This window comes from Chlorocebus sabaeus, chromosome 10, assembly GCF_047675955.1.
Source record: "Chlorocebus sabaeus isolate Y175 chromosome 10, mChlSab1.0.hap1, whole genome shotgun sequence".
NCBI classification, from domain to species: domain Eukaryota; kingdom Metazoa; phylum Chordata; class Mammalia; order Primates; family Cercopithecidae; genus Chlorocebus; species Chlorocebus sabaeus.
Genome location: NC_132913.1, coordinates 16,101,285 through 16,121,714, shown reverse-complemented (window position 1 = coordinate 16,121,714; position 20,430 = coordinate 16,101,285). Strand labels below are relative to the sequence as shown.

The 20,430-nt window shown below is 34.6% G+C and overlaps 1 protein-coding gene across 2 annotated transcripts in view; it reads left to right on the top strand.

The window, feature by feature from the left end:
• DPP10 (dipeptidyl peptidase like 10) overlaps window positions 1–20,430 on the top strand; it is a 687,795-nt gene that overhangs the window by 315,712 nt on the left and 351,653 nt on the right. For both annotated transcript variants that reach the window (XM_007964753.3, XM_007964755.3), the window contains exon 4: window positions 14,770–14,864. In XM_007964753.3, the coding sequence (XP_007962944.3) occupies window positions 14,770–14,864 (95 nt within the window). The remainder of the gene's footprint in view (window positions 1–14,769; window positions 14,865–20,430) is intronic.

Genomic DNA, 20,430 nt, shown 5'->3' with positions numbered 1-20,430 from the left:
ACAGCAATTAAAAAATGTACTCTCCACATTCATGTTCTAACACTGATTGATGTTAAATTGTAGGTTTAGAGTTTATCCTTACTGGCAGACTTACTTGTAAATTCAGACTGCTCCTTGGCCAATCTGATTACTCTTAACAACTCAAAAGGAGACTTGAAACTTTAATGGAGATTTGTGATTCTCCCAGGACATATATCTATATCTTCTCAGCAGTGTCAGACTGATTTGCTGCCAACATGTTTCTCCCCCTCTCAATAGAATAAATCTCTGACTACACATCCTGGCAAAAGCACACATTTCTCCTGGCAAACTTCCTCAATGGGCATCAAATATCTTGAGATTTCAGGCAAAATCATTTTTCTCCAGGGAAAACATGACTTGTGTAGATGACAGGACCCCAGACAAACAGCAAACCCCACTCAGAATTTTAACAATTACTAAAAATGTATTTCCTATCACAGACCCACTTTTTTTTTTTGCCACCGGTAGCCCCCTCACACACACACACACAAACAGACATGTGCACACATGTGCACATATATAATCAATTTTCCTGTACTTACCTGCTTTATGAAATGCAAACTTATGGTGAGTTTGGAGAGCCCTTTCCTTTTTTTTTTTTTTTTTTAACAAATAATACCCTCCATAAGTAAACATAATAATTATCAATGCACACTCATTGTGTAATAGATCTGTTTTCTGTGTCACTTAGCTAACTTTGATCATTTTCTGTCATCCAGAAAATAAATTCTTTCTTAAAAACCAACACCCAATCAATGCTTGGCAGTAATGGGCATGTGATTTAGGTCTGTGCCTAGTTAGCACGTTGCATACCACTAACGTACAGCACAAGAATGAGTACCTGGGCGGTCTACGACCAATGAAAGCAAGGGACCTCCTACTGAGAACGCTGGAAAATATTGTCTTGCTTTTTTATGTTGTCTTTAAAGTGAGAGGCTGTAGGGATTCCATATGCTATAGTCATTTTTTGACCATGAAGAGAAAGCTTGTCGGAATGGAGCCATCTGAAAGAAAACTATGGTAAGATATTATTCATGCCCCTGATGACAACACTGAAGTATCTGTATCAAGTCGTGCATGTCTGCATGAAGCCCTACATGCAGTCAACCAGTTTGGGAGGTAATCTCATTCAGGCGGGAGTTTCTGATACTTCCAAAAGAAGTAAATAGTCTTTACTTTTCTCCCACCTCCTCCCTAAAGTAGAAAATGGTAACAATGACTTATCTATCAATTCTTAGGTGATCATCCTTCTTCTGAAAACATTAACTTGTATATCGTGGCATGTTCCTGTAGTCCCAGCTACTGGGGAGGCTGAGGCAGGAGAATCGCTTGAACCCAGGAGGCAGAAGTTGCAGTGAGCTGATATTGCACCACTGTACTCCAGCCTGGGCAACAGAGCAAGACTCCATCTCAAAAACAAACAAACAAACAAACAAACAAACAGATACTAACTTGTATAATAGCTGTTTACAGTTAGGTAAGTTACATCCTAGGCATAAGAACAAGTATGATTAAGTCCATTGTACAATTTTAGGCTCATCAGCATTTTTTCTTAATCATCTGAATTTTTCTCATGAACTTTAACACTGTTCAAAAAAAAAAAAAAATCTTAAAGCCTACATATGCTTGAGAAGTTATTTTATCCAAAGAAAAACGACAACCTATTGGCCAAAGTTTTTGCCTCATTTCCACTTGCTATTGTCTTAGAACTAGCTAGTGATTTGATATTAGTAACCATCCTATAACTATTTATTTGTAAGTATTTTCATATATTTTATATTCCTGCCCTTCATTCATGTTGTTAAGCATGTGAATTTTAATTATTCCTTCTGTCACTTCTTTCAGTGTTGTTTCTGTTTAAATGAATGCAATACTACCAATTTATTCAACTAAATCAATTTTCTATTTAATTAAGTCTTACTTTATGGTTTAATTATATACTTGGATTACAGTGATCAATTCTTCTCTCTAGAGATTTAATTGAAATATGCAGAAATTGATAAAGGTATGCCATTATGCATTTGAAGAGTCACAGCATCTGTTGTTTAGATGTATGAATTAGTTTTCCAGACAACAAAATTCTTCAATACTACTCTATGCAATTATGTTCAGAACTGTAGCATGTATTATATATTTCAGTTATGATATTTCAATTTATTTTTCTTTCTATAATGTCAATTGAGAGTGTTAAGCTTTTGAAATAGCCGGTGGTGAAATTTTAGTGACAGAGTATATTGTCTAATCTATAATTTTAAGGAATAAAGTCTGATCTAAATGTTGATATATAAATGATTGCAACTGTGTTTCATAAGAGAACACATTAAAATTGTCAGTTTCCCTTGACATGTTTGCATTACACAAATTTTCCACAGTGAATATACATTACTTTAAAATAAGAAAATGTAAAAAAATTATTGTCTTTGACCCATATGTCTTTTTCTTCTATCATCTTTTCTATGCTGATATTAACCATGACTAGGGAAATATTTTCATAAGGGTGAAAAAACTTGCTTAAGTTTTACTGGCACTAGTAACATATCCATCTATCCATTCAACTGAAATACTAATGGGAAGACATTGAATCTTGTAAAGAAAGACACAGCTTTATCAAAGATGTTGGAGAGTAAACATGTTTGTCAATTGGACAATATCAATAGTCAATGGAAATTAACTAAAGTTCCTGGACTGACCGTGAAAGATTTGAGCAAGATAATAAAATAGCTAAGTGATGGATAGTTAGGCTATGCTGATAGATATTTAAATATAGGACTTCAGAGTTTTGAATGACAGTCAATGTTGCAGGATCGAAGCACAAATTAGGTAAGTAGAGTTCATTTTGAGTTTCTAATTTACAAGTCTGATGAAGGATTATTTGATTTATGACTAAGTTAATGAAACATAACTATGCAATTTGAGGTCATTTTACTAGTGGCATGGAAATTAAAATTAAAATCTTAAGAGAAAGCAGGGAGATGTTTGGAGTGGAGGGAGGATATCTTTTAAGTGAATAACTGTGAAGGGTCTAAGACTTCACCCTACTTGCAAATTAACAAGTTAGCCTGCCAAAGTATGTGCGACTATATAAAAATGAGGCATTTGGGTCAGAGACAAAAAGAGTTTATTATTCATAGCAGCAGTCAAACCATTACAGGGCAATGAGGTGTTATAGTGAAGTGTATTACTGAAGTGGAACCCCAAAATACAAAAATTATCATCTTGCATAGGATTGCTGGTGACCTCCCTTTCTCCTAAAGCACAATGAAAGACTAAAATCAGCTCGGTTTAATCTTTTCAGAATGAGGAGAAAAATGGTGACAATATAGTAGCTGACACAAACTAAATAGAAGGAGATGGAAGTGACTGAAATATTTGCCTAGCCTCTTTTTTCCTCCTTGTTTTGCAGTTTAGATGTTACTTTAAAATAAGCTCTGTTTTCTGCATGTATCACTGCAGTGTAGACTTCTAGATCTTTGGGATCATATAAACACACCAATCTTATATTTACTTTATATGAGCTGCTCAAGTGGAAGAGAAGCATGAATCTGCTTACATCTTTCCTTTGCCTGATGATTTAAATAGACGGGACCATTCAACAAGATTGTTGAGTGTATGAGTATGAAGTCAAGAAACTTTTGGTAAGAGTTTTAACTGAAGAAAGTTAAGAATCAGTTAAAGCTGGTGGTTATGCTACTATTATGCAAACAACCCTTCTGGTGGGAAAAGATATTTAAAATTCTAGAGAGAGATTTTATTTTCCTCTTATGCGATCTTTTTGCAAATAATCCAAAGAATGAAATGATCGTGTGAAAATTGCTGCTATTCACATTTTAGCTACAAATCAGAAAAACATCATTTAGTTGAGTGGCTATCAACTGCTCCATTATCTAGCCTGAAAAAGGCTCTTTATCACAGGAAGTAGCATTCATAGGATTGGCACTTCCACATGTATTAATAATGGTTACTTGCAATTATGATGACTTTTAAATAAAAATGACATTTATTCTGGTTACTTTTTAGGTAAATGCTTTTATTTTGGATATCTAACTTTATCTTATTTACCAGGGATTTGATTCATGTTTTTAAAAATATGTATTTCTCATGCCATGTTGTAAAACAAACAAACAACAACAACAACAAAAAATACCTTTTAGAGTATATAGCTCTTTTGGAAATCCAGAAGAACTGTCTTTTAGTTACATTGCAATGATCAGTGATTAACATTTATAAATACAGTAAGTAAAAAATATGTTCTTTGAATGAGGCAAACAATTAATAGGTTAACATAGATTCCAGCAAACTTTTTATTTAAAGAACCAGAGGGTAAATATTTTAGGCTTTGTGGACCGTATTTTCTCTGTTGCAACTACTCAACTCTGCCGTTGCAGTGCATAAGCAGCCATGAACAATAAATAGATGTAGCTGTGTTCTTTACAGAAACAGGCCTTGAAAAGCCAGACTGACCCAATGCTGTAGTTTATGGACCCCTGATCTAGTATACTGTAAACCAAAAATAAAACCCTAAGTCCCCCAACAGACCAAACAGACTCCCTCTTGACCAAGGGGACCCCAGAGAAACCTGAAAACCTGAATTCCTGGCCATGATGGGAAGGGATGTTGAACACTTTTCATTATATCTCCTTCCTTTTGGAATTTAAGCCAACTGACCAGCATTCAGGTTAAAATAGAGATCATGAGACTAACAAAACAGTCTCTTTGTGGCTAAATAAAAACAAGACAAAAGGTCATGCAAGGCAAAGGTTAAGTCACATCCTACAAACCACAAAATTTTGTAAAACTGGTGCTTTTTTTTTTTTTTTTTTAATTAACCTGGTACAATTTGGCTTAATTTCTAACCTAACTCTGGCATAGTGTCACAGGACAGATAGCAGAACCTGAAGGAAACAAAAATATTTTACCCCCAAATATATTTTTTGATATATTTTGAAATGGCCCCACAAAGCCATCTTTTGTAGGGAAAATTTGGATCTGCAGACAATCTCCATTAATGCAGCCAGACCTTCCCTTCCCAAGCCTTTCCCAGATCTAGGGGAGATGAACTGATAATCTGACAACTTTAATGTCTGAAAAGAGACATTTACCATCTATTCTCTCTGAAGACTGCTAGCTATGAGGCTTCATCTGCATAACAAAGCCTTGACCTTCACAACCCCCTTTAATCTTGATTCAAGCATTTGTTTCTTCTGACTTCAAATATTTAGACAAAGTTTAACTCTTGCAACCAATTACCAATCAGAAAATCTTTGACTCCATTGATGACATATAAATCTTCCCCACTTCAAGATATCCCACCTCTTTAGACTGAACCCATGTAAACCTTCCCTGTATTTATTTATGGTTTTATTGGCCTGTTCTCATGGTGCTATGAAGAAATACCTGAGATTGGGTAATTTATAAAGGAAGGGGGTTTAATTGACTCACAGTTCTGCATGGCTAAGGAGGCCTCAGGAAACTTACAATCATGGCGGAAGGTAGTTCTTCAAAGGGCAGCAGGAGAGAGAATGAGTGCCAGCAGGAGAAATGCCAGGTGTTTGTAAAACCATCAGACCTTGTGAGAACTCACTCCTTATCAGGAGAACAGCATGGGGGAAACTACCTCCATGATTCAATTACCTCCTACAGGGTCCCTCCCATGACACATGGGAATTATGGAAATTACAGTTCAAGATGAGATTTGGGTGGGGACACAGCTAAACCATATTAATGGTTTTACCTACAATTCTTATCTCCCTAAAATGAATAAAACCAAATTGTAACCCAACTCCCTTGAGCATATTTCTCAGTACTTCTTGAGAATGTTCCCTGGACCATGGTCACTCATATTGGCTCAGAATAAACCTCTTTAAAATGTTTCTCAAAGTTTATTTCTTCCGTTAACAATGCTAAATTTAAATTTATATATATGTAAATGTATTAAAATTATTTAAATATGCTGTAATATTATGAAAGTAGGTTATGAAAGTTGAGATTTGCAAGATAGTATTAAAAAATATTCTGACACTTACTAAAACGCTAAGGAAGACCTTATTCAAAGCGATTGCAATAGGGCTGGGCGTGGTGGCTCAGGCTTGTATTCCCAGCAGTTTGGGAGGCCAAGATGGTGGATCATTTGATGTCAGGAGTTTGAGACCAGCCTGGCCAACATGGTGAAACCCCATCTCTACTAGAAATACAAAAACTAGCTACGTGTGGTGACTCACACCTGTAGTCTCAGCTATTCCAGAGGCTGAGGCAACAGGGTCGCTTGAACCTGGGAGGTCGCGGTTGCAGTGAGCCGAGATCCCACCACTGCACTCCAGCCTACAGCCTGGGCAACAGAGTGAAACTCTGTGTCAAGGAAAAAAAAAACAAAAAAAAAACAAAAAAAACCCAAAAAACCCCATACCAAACCAAACAAAAGAGCTATTTCAATGTAGAAAAGAGACTTAACTGCAACCACAGCAAATACTGCTAGAGGTACTTAGAGCCAATGAGCAGAATAAAGCAGTCAATACATGGAAAACTACTAACAGGAGGTATCCAGGGCAGGGGGAGTCCTGTTAAACTGGTATAAGAGTTAAAGAAAGAGGAAAGAAATGCGAAACACAGCTGACAGTTAAAGAGGTTTTCTTTAGTTAAAACCTGAGAGACACTCCTGGCCAAACTGGTCAGGAGCCCTTTCTCTTACAGACTATGAGTATATATTGGTTTTACGGTGAGGGGCTTATCAGAAGCTTGAAATGTTTATGTGTGTGGATAATTTGATGGCAGATTGGAATGTCTCTGGGAGGAGAGGAGGTTATCTTAGGGCAGACATCTTTTCAGCCTGGAGAGGGGTTATCTCGGGGCTGGCATCTTCCCAGCAGGTGGGGGTTATCTAGGGACTAGCATGTCTGTGGTCGGGGAGGAGTTTGGAATGTTTCTGGTTGAAGATGTTATTGGTGGTTTATGGTCATGCTGACCTTAGCCATTAGGCTGATGCCCTTTGGATTTAGGCAGCTTTTATTAAGTTGAACTTTAGAATGAAGGGCATGTCCAAGATGGCAGTGCTCCTGCTCTGTCAACTGGATTAACACAATTTTTGCTAAAGGCAAGCCGTAGACTTAAATTTCAAGGGTGGGGGTAGAGGAATTTGATCAAGTGTCAAGGGCAGGAGGATTCTCACTAAACTGACCCAGCAGGATTCTTGTTAAAGGCCGGCCAAGGTCAAGGACTGGTTGTGAAGTGGATGGAGGAGGTTGAATAAATTTTAGTCAAGGCAGATATCTTCGTCAGGAGTGCTAAATGTATTTCTAAATAACGTCACAACAGCAATAAATAAGTAAATAAGTGCATATATATATTTGATAAATGTAGTCAAAAACTTAGAGGAAACAAAAATATTTGCTGTGATCATTCTACTGGATGGGGCTATAGTAAATATTGTAAAAGCTGCAAACGACTGAATGGTGGCTCACCAAAAATTCCACCGAAATAACCTATTAAAGATAAAGCATGACTGACTTAATTGTTTAGTTTGGTAAAAAAGATCACTATTGTCACAGAAAGTGAGCAGCATATGGAAAGAGAAAAGCAAAGAAGAGATGCTTATAAAGTTTTGGGGGTATGTAGTTTGACAGGTGTTTCAATATGTGGTCTTGATTAGAGTTGGGCATAATTTGTGATTAAGAGTTTAGGATAGTTGAATTGAGGGATGTGAGTGCTTTGGAGAAGCTCTTAAATAGGAAGCAGTCATTTGTTTGTGCTGCATGTTGTTCTGAGAAAGATATATTTAGTGAGCCTTAGATGGGGCAGTCTATTTTTCAAGTAAATGGATTTTTGGAAAGTTCTTGGAAAAAGATGGTTATTTGCAACTTCAGCTTCCTGGCAAGAATTTCCTGAAATATTAAAGTCATATCAATGCAGACAGTTGAATAGCAAATTGTGTTAATGTAAACAGTAAGATATGTTGATGTAGATGGTTTCAATACTCAAAGGAACAAGAAATAGGTCCCTTCTTGAGTTTATAAAGTAATTGAAAACCCAAAACAAACACATCAAAATGGAATTTTAAAAACTCAGTAAAAAAGATCGAAAGGAATTATATGATTAAATATTAAATGGCTTAGGAGTTCCGAAGAGAGAGATATTAGGTGAATACTTTAAAGGTGTTGGGAATTTAACAATGCTTTGAAAAAAATTAAAAGTTTGAACAAGATCTGGTGTATTTATTGTGGGCATTGTAAGAAAATCTGAGTGGGAGTGAAGTTTTACATATGCGGAGAACTGTAAGCAACAGATCATCTAGTCTATTTTATAGACTGTTGGTAGATAATAAATATATAAATATATGTTAAATTTTATATTTTATGATTAGGAAGCCACAGGTCTTTGTAGAGTGTTTGAGGTAATGGGAAGTATTGTGTCTAATTGATTGGGCTGTGTAATGGTAATACCTAGAGGCATAGAAAACTCTTAGAAAACTAATAATAGTCTGGGTGAGTGGTCATAAAGAATAATATTAATATAGGAGATAAAGATACAGGAAAGGTATAACTAACAGGATGGTATGTATGTAAATAGAATTTGGAGGGCTAGTAGAGCCAAAACTATAAAAAGTTTAATTTTAGTACTGAGTCTTATATGTCTACAAGATACGTGATCTAGTATAGAGTTGGAAATGTAGAACTGGCATATGAGAAAGATGAGGACTTTAGTTGAATGTTTAAGAATCAATATAGGAAAGTGTAAGTAGTAAAATAGTCACTGAAGAGCTGTTGGGGAAAAAAAAAAAAAGGCCTACAGCTGAGTTTGGAAGGATGCCTTTGTTAAGGTAGCAATTGAAAGGAAAATTTGAAGAACAAATACCAGGGCAAGGTAGTGGTTCAAAGTCAAGAGAAGAGCATTACAAAATCCTACTGTTCATCATCATTGTTACACACTATGAAGTTGAGTTAGGTGGAGATTAAGCGTAGGGGAAGAGCATATTGGACTTGGTTATTGCAGGTCAGTGATGATGTTGGAAGTCTGAAATTTCAGGAGAGCAAGAACTGCAGCTGCACTGCAGAAGATATAGAGAATAGCAGAATAGCATGTATGGCTGTTACAGAGAATATGGAGAATGTGGCTGTTACGGAAACCCCTCAGGCAAAAGGTTTAGTGAGGCCTAGTGTGAAAGGGAAAAAAACTAGGAACAGAGAAAAATACTAGACTTAATGTACTTTTTTTCTTTTCTTTTCTTTTCTTTTCTTTTTTTTGGAGACAGAGTCTCACTCTGTTGCCAGAGTGAGGTACAGTGGTGCAATCTTGGCTCACTGCAACCTCTGCCTCCCAGGTTCAAGCGATTCTCCTGCCTCAGCCTCCTGAGTAGCTGGGATTACAGCTGCATGCCACCACGGCTAATTTTTGTATTTTTAGTAGAGACGGGGTTTCACCTTGTGGGCCAGGCTTATCTCGTTCTGCTGACCTTGTGATCCATCTCCCTCGACCTCCCAAAATGCTGGGATTACAGGCATGAGCCATCGTGCCTGGTCATACTTTTTTTTTTTTTTTTTTTTTTTTTTAAAGCAGAAATCAAAGATATTTAAGAACTTTAGAGTGCATTGACTTGTTTATAAAACAGAGCTTCTCTTTGTGAAGGAGAAAGTTCATCTCTTCCCAAAAGTCTTGGGAAACAAAGAGTGTACATGGAATGAGATCTCAAAGTAGAAATAAAGGATATTGAAGCTATTTCTAATGACCTCAGTTTTCTCAGCTAAATATATGGATCCTAGGGCTCTTCAAAATGTGAGGAAAGTTTAACATTGTTGAGAGCAGTGTTTTAGGAGAGTTGAATGAGGAGCCTACTGTGTTTTAATTATGAATATCTAAATATTCTAGATTTACTATTGATACAGTTAATTAAAGAATAAAATCTTAACTTGTTAGTTAACAAACCCTTTCTAGATTTATTTGAACATTTCCTGTGATAGTCATTTCATTTTTTTCCACGTTATATTTTTAATTGCTCAGCTTTTTTACTGAGTATAGTTTCTTTTAAAACATGGACTGCTACAGAATTTTAATTGTGGATATATCAAAACAGTTTTCCATGACAATTATGTTTGGATTAAAATTTCTCAGAGAACTGATTTGCCAAGGTTTTTTCTACTTTTTGAAAACTCTTTCCCTATGTAGAGATAGATGATATGTTTATTGATTGATTTAATTGTGAAATACTGAAAGTAGGTTATCACATCAAAATTAAAAGCATACATACATCAGCCGTTAGCAAGACCAACTACCAATATGGGGATTTTATACTGATACACATGGAAAATGAATTTTGTCAGTTTTCAACTTCTCAGAAGACCCACAGCGTAACCTGTTAAGCAAAGCTGAGTTTATTACCTATAATAGTCAGAAAAGACAACATCTTAAATGAGTCGGAGTGTCCAGAAGAAGTTTAGGGAGAGATATGAATAGGGCTGGAAATCTGGTTTTGAGTAGATAAGACTGAGCTTTCAATGTAAGGATCTGGTTTGGCTGGCGCACTTCAAGATGTAATAGTTTAGGATTGGTAGACACAGAAAGGCAGGAATCTTGAAGTGAGTTCTTTGGTAATTGAGCAATTTACCCAGTTTTAGGAGTTTAATGTTTCTAGAAACTAATTTTCAGCTATTTTCTGAAAAAAAAAAAATTTTTTTTGTTCTGATTTACACCGTTAAGTTCATGAACAAGAACTTCCTGGAACAAATAGTAAAATGATGTGAATGTAGGCTGCCTTTGTTCTTGGTCCTGATAGACAAGGTGGATGCAGAAGTCTTAGTTCTTAATTTCAATACCACATTGAGAACTAAATTAACAATGGCAAATGCTATATTATCTGCTTTGTGTGGAAGGGGTATAAAATATAACGTTCCATTTACCTGAAAGATTTTAAATTAGGATATTATATTTTTCTTTTTGTATGCCAAATTGTGGAAGAAAGAATTGAATAGAAAGGACAGTATGATAGTTAGGGATACTGCAGACTGAAAATATGTTCTTGGATCTCAGGGTACATAGGCCAGATAGTGATTCTATTCTGCCATACATTTTCATTAAAAAAAAAAAAAAAACTGACTGAGTTGAATGGTGTTGAGAATAATTGGCTCTTAACTGTCAAAGAGCTAAAAAGGAGAAAATATTATTTAATCAAAGTACCTTGTAGATATGCATAATGTCATGTTTTAAGAATACTTCAAGTACACCTACCTTAATCTTCCCATGTTAATGCACTTAAGTCATTGATCTGATTCATTCATATTTTATTACTTAATGTTAAACAAAATATATAGTACATCGTTTAGAAATGTAGTTTCAGAATGAAGGATCACTATTAATCTAGTAGATAACTATTAATCTTAGTAACAGGAGTTTCAAAACTGGGGGTTTCACTAGTGATTATAAATCAAACTGTAAAGTAGAATAAATATGAAATCCAGAAGACCAGATTATAAAGAACAAAAAAAATCCCAATAAAATTAATAAGGCCAGATATTAGTTGCTTTTAAAATAATTCATGCAAAAATCCTTATTAGTTATTAAGCTAGAGAATTACATGTGAATTTTTAAAATTTTCTATTAATGCAGCATTGCAGGCCTAACAGTAAAATTTGCAGGAATGTACATCTAAAGGTATTTACAAATCTTAATTCTCTGTAGATTTTTCTCAAGGCCAAACAATTATCCAAGAAAATTGACTTTAAATAAATTGATATTAAGTGTAGTCTTTATCTTTTCAAAAAAGCTTCACTTCTACTTTCATTCTAAGGGAAATAATGATTAATTTTATTTCGACCACCCCTAATAACAAACTATCACTCATTAAAGATTTTCTTTCACTATGAGGAACTGTGGGGTCACATATTTCTTCTTCTCTTCTCTTGACCAGGAATCACTATTCATATTAAAAATGCTCTGTGACTTTTCTTTCTCTCTGATGCCACAGACCTCATCTCAGTTTAAAATTCTCCAGTGTGCTTGTGTAATCACCCAGTGATTTGTTCCTGTCCACTGCAAAAACCAGTTCACTGAGACCTTGTTATTTCAGTAAAGAAGAGTTTCAGTAACATGAGATTTGCCATGTGGGAGAACTGGAGTTATTACTCAATGAGTTTCCCTGAAGTCTTGGAGGTTAGGGGTTTTCAAAGGAAAGTTTGGTGGGCATGGGACTAGGGAATGGATGCTGCTGATTGGTTGAGGGAGATGCAATTATAAAAGTGTGGAAAACTGTGCACGGAGTCTACCTCTGGATGGGAGGTCCCAGGACTGTTGAGTCATGAGTCCAGGTGAGGCCAGTCTGAAAATCATCTCAAAAGACCAACCTGAGGTTCTACAACAGTAATATTATCTATATTATCTATATATGAGGGAGTCACAAATCTTGTAAACTCTGGCCACATAACTTTTGAGCAGTAAGGGATTACAAAAACTACAGCTACATTTTAGCAGAATTCAGACCTCTTTCATAATTTCAGTTTTGTTTCCTTTCATTAGCATTACAAGGGTGGTTTCAATCCCTGAACAAGGAGGGGATGAGGTTTAGGGAGTGACTATTATGATTCTTGTTTCAAGGTTAAACTATAAACTAAATTTCATCCATAGTTAGCTTGGTCAATGCCCAAGAATGAGTGAAGACAGCCAGCCTATGAGCCTAAAAGCAAGATGGAGTCAGCCATGTTAGATTTCTTTCATTATCACAATCTTTGCAAAGATGTTTTTGCCTGCCTCTTGGGAGAAAAACTACTTGTCGAGTGTTTTGTTTTGTTTTGCTGTATTTATCTCCATGATGCAATGGAAAATGGAAATTTTTCTCTTAATTTGTTGAGAAAATATTGTAAGGATAATTTTGTTAGGGCATGCTATTTGGCTTCTGCTAATCCACGATGATATGTTCATCACAATCAAGAAGTGGGCCAGAGATGAGAATATTTTTAAAAATTCAAAGAGGGAATAGATGTTAGAACTCAAAGTTGAGGTTGGACTATTGATTTGACAAGCATTAATTGTGAGCAGGAGGACAGGAAATCAAATCAACTGGCAAGACCAAATGAGCATTACAGATGATTGGTGTTGCTGTTGAGACATGATCATAAATATGGATGAGAAGGAAAGGGAAGACAGGAAAATAATATAAATCAAAATAAATATTTATAGTTTATGTAAATCTGTTATTTGTTCTGCATCAATAGAAAGGAAAACAGGTAAAGTTAAGGATTAAAAAAAAGAACTCAACTCCTTTTTAACTGATAACAGAAGTTCAGAAGGTGATAAAGGCCTTAATTTAAAGATCATATAGAACTATCAGTCCGTACAGCCAGCCTCAGGGAGTAACTGGGAAATCCATTCTTTATCTCCTTACTTTCCTCCTTCCTAAAAAGGCCATTTGTCTTTCTCTGTTTCCCAGGCCACAGTTCCAACATGTCACTGTTCCCATGTGATTAAGGTTAAGAACTACTGGCCCTCTGTGTTATTCTTAGCTCTAATAGGAGAGTCATATTGGACTATGTCTTTTGAATTAGACACTGAAGAAAACAAACTTCAGTTTTGCTAGTATTGCTTGCTTCTTGTCATATAAATTGTAGATGTAACTATTAATAATATTTAAATAATGAGAGAAGGACTCAGAAAATCTCATTCAGCCAAAATGTCAGACACTTTTTTGTGTGTTTTTGCTGAGAATCTTTGTAACTCATCATTTAGTACTTGTTTTATAAGTTTGCAAGTGAAGACATTCAATTTCTGAGATATTGTAATTTATACACATTCATTTACTGTGAGTCATGAATCTAATCTCCATTAATATCACCTTTCTTCCAAGAATGAGCAGGAGATTAGGGATGTGTATGCAACACCATGAAAGGCTAGAATTGGGTAAAACTGGGTACAAAGATTATCATTTAAAAAGAGAACATACTCAAAAATACTTTAATGTGGCTATCTTCTTTTACCTAATTTTATATATATATGTAATTATATATAATTACATATATGTATTTATCTCCAGAGTATCCTTATATCCTGTCAGTTTTCCCTCAAGTTCGTAATTTCAGACAGAGATATTGTTAAGATGTTTTAATTTTCTAACAAACATGGCTAAACTTACCTCAAAAATATGTAAAAAAACTTATCTGAAAGAAATGCAGTTATTTAAAATGAAGACATAATTCTTCTAGAATTGAAAAAGTTGATTCATTGATATAGTAGTGGCCTCAGAGATTTTGAGCTGCAATTGTGAAAGCCAGATAAAATACCACAGAACAAATTCACAACCCAAAAGAGAATTCAAGAGACTGGATAGGAATTCAGTGGTGGTAGAAGAACCAGATCCATAAATAGGTCTGCATGAGAATGATTCAATCTGAGGTGACTTAGAACTGTAGAGAGTTACAGTCAACTGGCAGCACTTTTAAGTTAACATACTGGATCATCATCAGTAATGGCCCATTTTTTTTCTCACTGTAGAATGTGCGGCAAATTGCCCATATTTTAATTAATTTTCATTTGTTAAACTATGAACCTGAGTGAACCTCATACTAACCCCTTGTTCATTGTACAATAGACCATGTGTTAGGCGGGCTTCCTGATCTTTCAAAAGAATGAATCCCAAGTACAGAAATCTGCTTGTGTTATTGAAGGCTAAAAATGATTATTCTAATGTGTCTGTTTATTTTGCACGTTTTCTCCCCTACAGTTACTATATTACCTAGTCAATGTATTTGTCAATTGTGAATGTCTTTGTTGTTGCAGATACAGATGTGGTGTATAAAAGCGAGAATGGACATGTCATTAAACTGAATATAGAAACAAATGCTACCACATTATTATTGGAAAACACAACTTTTGTAAGTAATGAATAATTAATTACTTTATGTGTTTCAGTACTGTTTGGAAAGCTCTCTAGATGTACATAAGTCTCTATTCTTCAGCTCCAGCATTTGTAAAGCATTTCAGGTGAAAATTGGGGCTGGAATAGCGTGAGAATCAGTAAATCTATTGATCAAAAATATCCCGTGACTGTCTGCTTCATTTTCTCCCCGTTTACTTTTGTTAGTAATTGGAGAAATATTTCCATGAATAGTAATTGCTTAGAAAGGATAATTTTCCCAATATTTTATATATAACATTAGTCATACAAATGCCAAGGTTAAGAAATGGCTAGTCTAGCCTTATTTATTGTTAACTTTCCTTTCTTCTTTACTTTTCATTCTTTCTGACTTCTTTCTAGTTCTGTTGTTTTCTGGATCAGATGGAAAGGCTTTCCAAAGCTGGTCTTCAGCTGAGGTTGATGTGTTTTACTTTTAGAATTTAGGATTCTGTCAGTACCATTTCACTTATTTTGTATCACTGTTTCGCCAACATGGTTTAAATTACTGTGTGTATCTATATTGGTCTTAATACACACTTTGTCTTTCTGAAAAATCTAGTACCCTAAGGTTAGGAGACTTAGCTATAATTACCTGTTTGGTAAGTGATAATGAATTACTATTGCAAATGTTGAAAATCTAGCTACTCAACACCAATGAAAAATAGTACACAGTTATTTACTTACTATTTTATTGTAATTAAAGTTTCAACAGATTGCCAATTAGATGAATTCATAAAATACAGACAAAATATATTACAAGCTCTCAGTAAACCTCCACAAAATAAAAAGATAAGCAAAATCGTTGGCTACTTTTAAAAGTGTATTCATACTTGTACACTTAAAATAAACATTTAATCTCCATTTTTATTATGGAATGGCCCTATGGAAGAAATGGACTAAAAATATTCTGTTTAGTATTTTTACATTTTAAGGAGAAAAGGTCATTACAATCATTAAGTGATTATATATCATTGGGCTAAATTTAACCAGCCAACTAATGTACATTAATAATGAGGTCATCAGTCAGAAGAAAAATAATGACATTTTTGTTTTTAAACGAATTTACAGGGAATCAAAGAATAGCTACTTGGTGTGCAACTCTTTATGGTACTCATGGGATGTCAAGGATATGTACAGCAGATTGCCTACTGTCCAAGAATGTGGATTTCCTTTGGGAGATAATACTAACCTTTATGGAAAATTTTAATAAACAGTATAGAGCAGTATTTACTATTTGTTCAGTGGACGGTCCTGAGGGATACTAGAAAAAACCTAGAGAATCATTGAGAAATACTGTCAATAGTGGAAAATTAGCCATTAGTAAGAAGATAGGAAAGGAGACAGAATTCCAGAATCGATAATGATGAGAAGGTATGATAATAATATACAGATTAAAGTCAGAATGAATGGATTTTTAATAAAATTAGTTTAGGGAACAAAAATGGAATGCAGTTTTATTTTTGCTTTTTTTTTTTTTTCATAAAGTAACATAATGTTATGGAGATTCTAGGCCCTCAGTAGCCAAGCATTCAGGTTAGATATACTCAGTATATGAATTATTCTATTATGTGACTGTGCCTTATTAAATACTCATTCATGCAAGTCAGTGAGGTTTTCCCCCATCACTAATTACGTTTTTGTTTTCCATTATTTATTCATTACTTTTTTATTTTCCATGATACATCAAAAAAGAAACCAAAACAAACAAAACTTTTAGATTCTTATTCCATTATCTCAATTCTTTTGTTGGTACTACACACCATCACCATCTCATATCATCGTGGTTTTCTCCATGTGCTAATTAATGCTGTTTTATCTTTGTGCTTTTGTGTTATATCTTTTTAAATCTTTTTGAGGTCTCTTTCTATTCTCCTCTGTGTTTGCCATGACTCTTAATTACCACAGGGTCATATTTAGTAAATATTCTAATTTACTTATCTTCTAAGATTCTTAGGCTCCCTAAGGACGTTTATGTCACAGAACAGATAATTAAGCAATTTATAAGTCCTAGCGGTATCTAAATTTAATGTGGGGGGAGGAGTTAGGGGAGTGGAAGGTGGCATCAGTTTGCAACCAGTTACCCAAAACTGAGAACCGAAATAGGAATTCCCATAATTCCAGATGATTTCAAAGGAACTTGTTTAATCATTTTCTCCTAACTTCAAGATGGCATTATTTAATACACGTATGTTTTTAAGACTAACATTAGGCTAAAACCTGGATTTAATTTCTCTTCCAGGAAACTCTGTTGAAAAATATATTTTATTGAAACAAGTATTGCTGGTTTTTCTGTGAGCAATTATCAATATTTTAATTATAATAATAATTAATTGGATCAGATCAGTATTAAAATCTTTGAAATGAAAGCATGACAGGTCATTTGAGAAAATAAATATACTATTGATAAAAATGTCCTAAGAGAATGGCCTGTTCTATAGTAAGACATATTATGCTAAAATATGACTACAAATATATTTTTAAAATTAAGTAAATTTAGCATCATATTGTCACTTTTCAGCTTAAACACATTTTAAATATGATTACTGTGTACTTTTGGGTAGCAGACTCTATGATTAAAATAAATATTGGACATGGTTGCCAAAACAAAAAATACTTTTTAAAAAATGAAATAATTGTGTTAAGGCATTCTTTTGGTTTGAAGGTAGGTGGATTTCTAATGAAAGGAGGAAATTAAGGGGCATATAACTTTTGAGTTAGAGGATGGGAAGTAAGTGATTTAGCCTCAAAACTGCTCTTTATAATTTGTGTTTGGAAATGTTATCTCTTAAAGCCAGAACTATTTCAAACAAAAGCTCATCCACAATAACAAAATGAGGAAAATGTTTCCTAACTGTTAGCTGTACTGTTTCCACAGTCAATAATTTGAATATCACCATGGTCATGGCTGAACATACCGGCAGCCATAAATTGTTTTATCAAATCACTTTTTGAAATTATAAGGGGGTTGTAAACATAAGTCGAAGTCCCATGTACTTAAGTATAGTTAAGATTTTAAAAATATGTATACTTTTTGTTTTTTTAAGACACAAACTCTTGCTCTCTTGCCCAGGCTGGAATGCAGTGGTGCAATCATAACTTACTGCAGCCTTTAAACTCCTGGGCTCAGGTGAACCTCCTGCCTCAGCCTCCTGAGTAGCTCGGACCACAGGTGTGTGCCACCAGGCTCGGCTAATTTTTTAATTTTTTTTTTTTTTTTTTGAGATAGGGTCTCACTATGTTGCCCAGGTTCATCTTGAACTACTATCCTCAAGTGATCCTCCTCTGATGGCCTCACAAAGCACTGGGTTTATAAGCGTGGGTCACAGAGCGTGGCCCCCTAAAATATATATCTTATGCATTAATATGAAAAGCAATAATTGAGAGGTAAGAGTCTCATCTGAAATCTTTGAAACTCTGTAAGTCTATTTAAATACATTCTACTAAAAATAGCCATAACACAGGAAGGAAATTCATATATGGAAGCAGAATGATTCCAAGCAAAATGTTAGTTACATATTCATTGGTCTAACCGTTTACTTATATCTAGGCCATTACAAAACAGTAGGTTTGGGAAGAACCAAGGAAGATTCATTGATTTATAATGCATACAGACAGCATCAGCTGGCTTGGATGTCATCCTAATGTTTTTGATTTTGTTTCTTGGTTGTTTTATTTGTTGTGCTGCTGGGTGTATGGAGGTGATAGATGCAACTGTGTACCACTGTGAAATCAAGGAATTTATTATTCGATTTGTGTTTGAGAAAATAGGTGCCTTATTAAAACAATAACAAAAAAAACAAACACAGTAGCACAGAGAAAGAATTGCTTAACAAAGGCATCAAAAATTTTACCTCATAAAATTTGAGATGAGGAAATATTATCAGAAAATTTGATTGGCCATGTGGCCTCACATAATGGCCAATAGTAATGGAGAATTTGTTAATTATTAGTAAGATTTGGTCTACTCAGTATCTGTTGGAATCCCAGTAGTGATAGACATCAGTAGTGTAACTAATACTGATTAATCAGTGAAGCCACCGGAACTGTACATATCAGTGTTGTGTTTTGACAGTATTGTTTCTTTCTTTCTCTAGACCAGTGTTTCTCCATTGGGGGTGATTTTACTCCCAGCAGACGTTTTTGATTGTCCTGAATGGATGTGAGGGGTTTGCTGTGGGAATCTACTGAGTAGAGGTCAGAAATGTGCATCCTACACTTAACACAACCAGAAATGTCAGGAGTGTAGAGTTCGAGAAACCCTGTTCTAGACAGAGATACCAGAAAAACCATGTGATAATTAGATGGCAATTTTTTGAGGTGGGATCAAAGTAATGACTTTTAAATGGGTAATTTTAAGGGAGATACTAAGCTGTGGCTTTCAGCGTCATTAGTTTCATGTACTTTTCTTCTTTTTAAGAAGAACCCTGCAAAGAAGATCAGCATGCATGAGTAGGATCATTTGACCTTGGCTTCCTCTCCTGTGTATTGCTGAATATAAAATAAAAGTGTGACCCAGTTTTCTTACACTTTTTGGATGATACTTCTGATTGAGACTTTTTTGTTCAGATAAGTTAGTATCACTTATTTGACCATTGCCAACTTTGTTTTTACTAGGAAGCAATTGTTCCTTTTTAAGATAGAGGATAAAAACTGATGGCTACTGGAGACTCCAGTCAGCATAATTGCTTTCATTGGTGCATTGTGCTTATGAATAACTGAATCTCATCGTCTTTTGCTTGGGCATGTCCTTCCCCTCGCTATAGCAGTTACCATTTCCTGTTGCTAGATACCTTCATATTTATCTTATTTTTATCATCCACTATGGAAATATTTAGATACTTATTATATCCACAGTATTTATTTAACAATGATTATTATGTTTATTTACATTATTTAGGTAATTTCCAATTCAGTCATCAAAATAGGATGTAACATTGACGTACATTCAGGGAAATGAATGGAATAATACATGTTTCAGCAAAGATTGGACAGTTTCTATATTTAGGGAAGAAAACATTGAATCTATCATAGATATTTAGGCTTTTCAAAAATTTCTGTAAGTTAGATATATGTGAAAGTGAATTCCAGCGTAGCTTTAAAAGTGGTGGTCATTAAAACAGGAAAATTAGAAAGATTTCTGATCCTTACCCTGGAAGTCTACTCATGCACCATTTTAATTAAAAGTGTGAGAAGAAATAGTCTTGTTGCCTCTATGTGTTTGCAAGTATGACAGGATTACCCTGCAGTTTCAAACAGTTATTCATACAGTTCTCCATAGGATTAAAGAGCTGAAATTGACTACTTCATTATTATTTTTTACCTTAAAGTACCATTATGAAGGATCTAGAAATTAGATTCTACTAATTTATTCATGAGGACAAAGTATCTCAGATGGTATGACCATTTTATTGTCAATAGTGATAGTGTTATTAATAAATCCACATTCATAGCCATTTAATTATTATGTATATTGTTGAATGAGTGAGTCATCCTTATAAACAAAACTAAGTAATATATAAACAAAATTATCTAAGTAATATAAA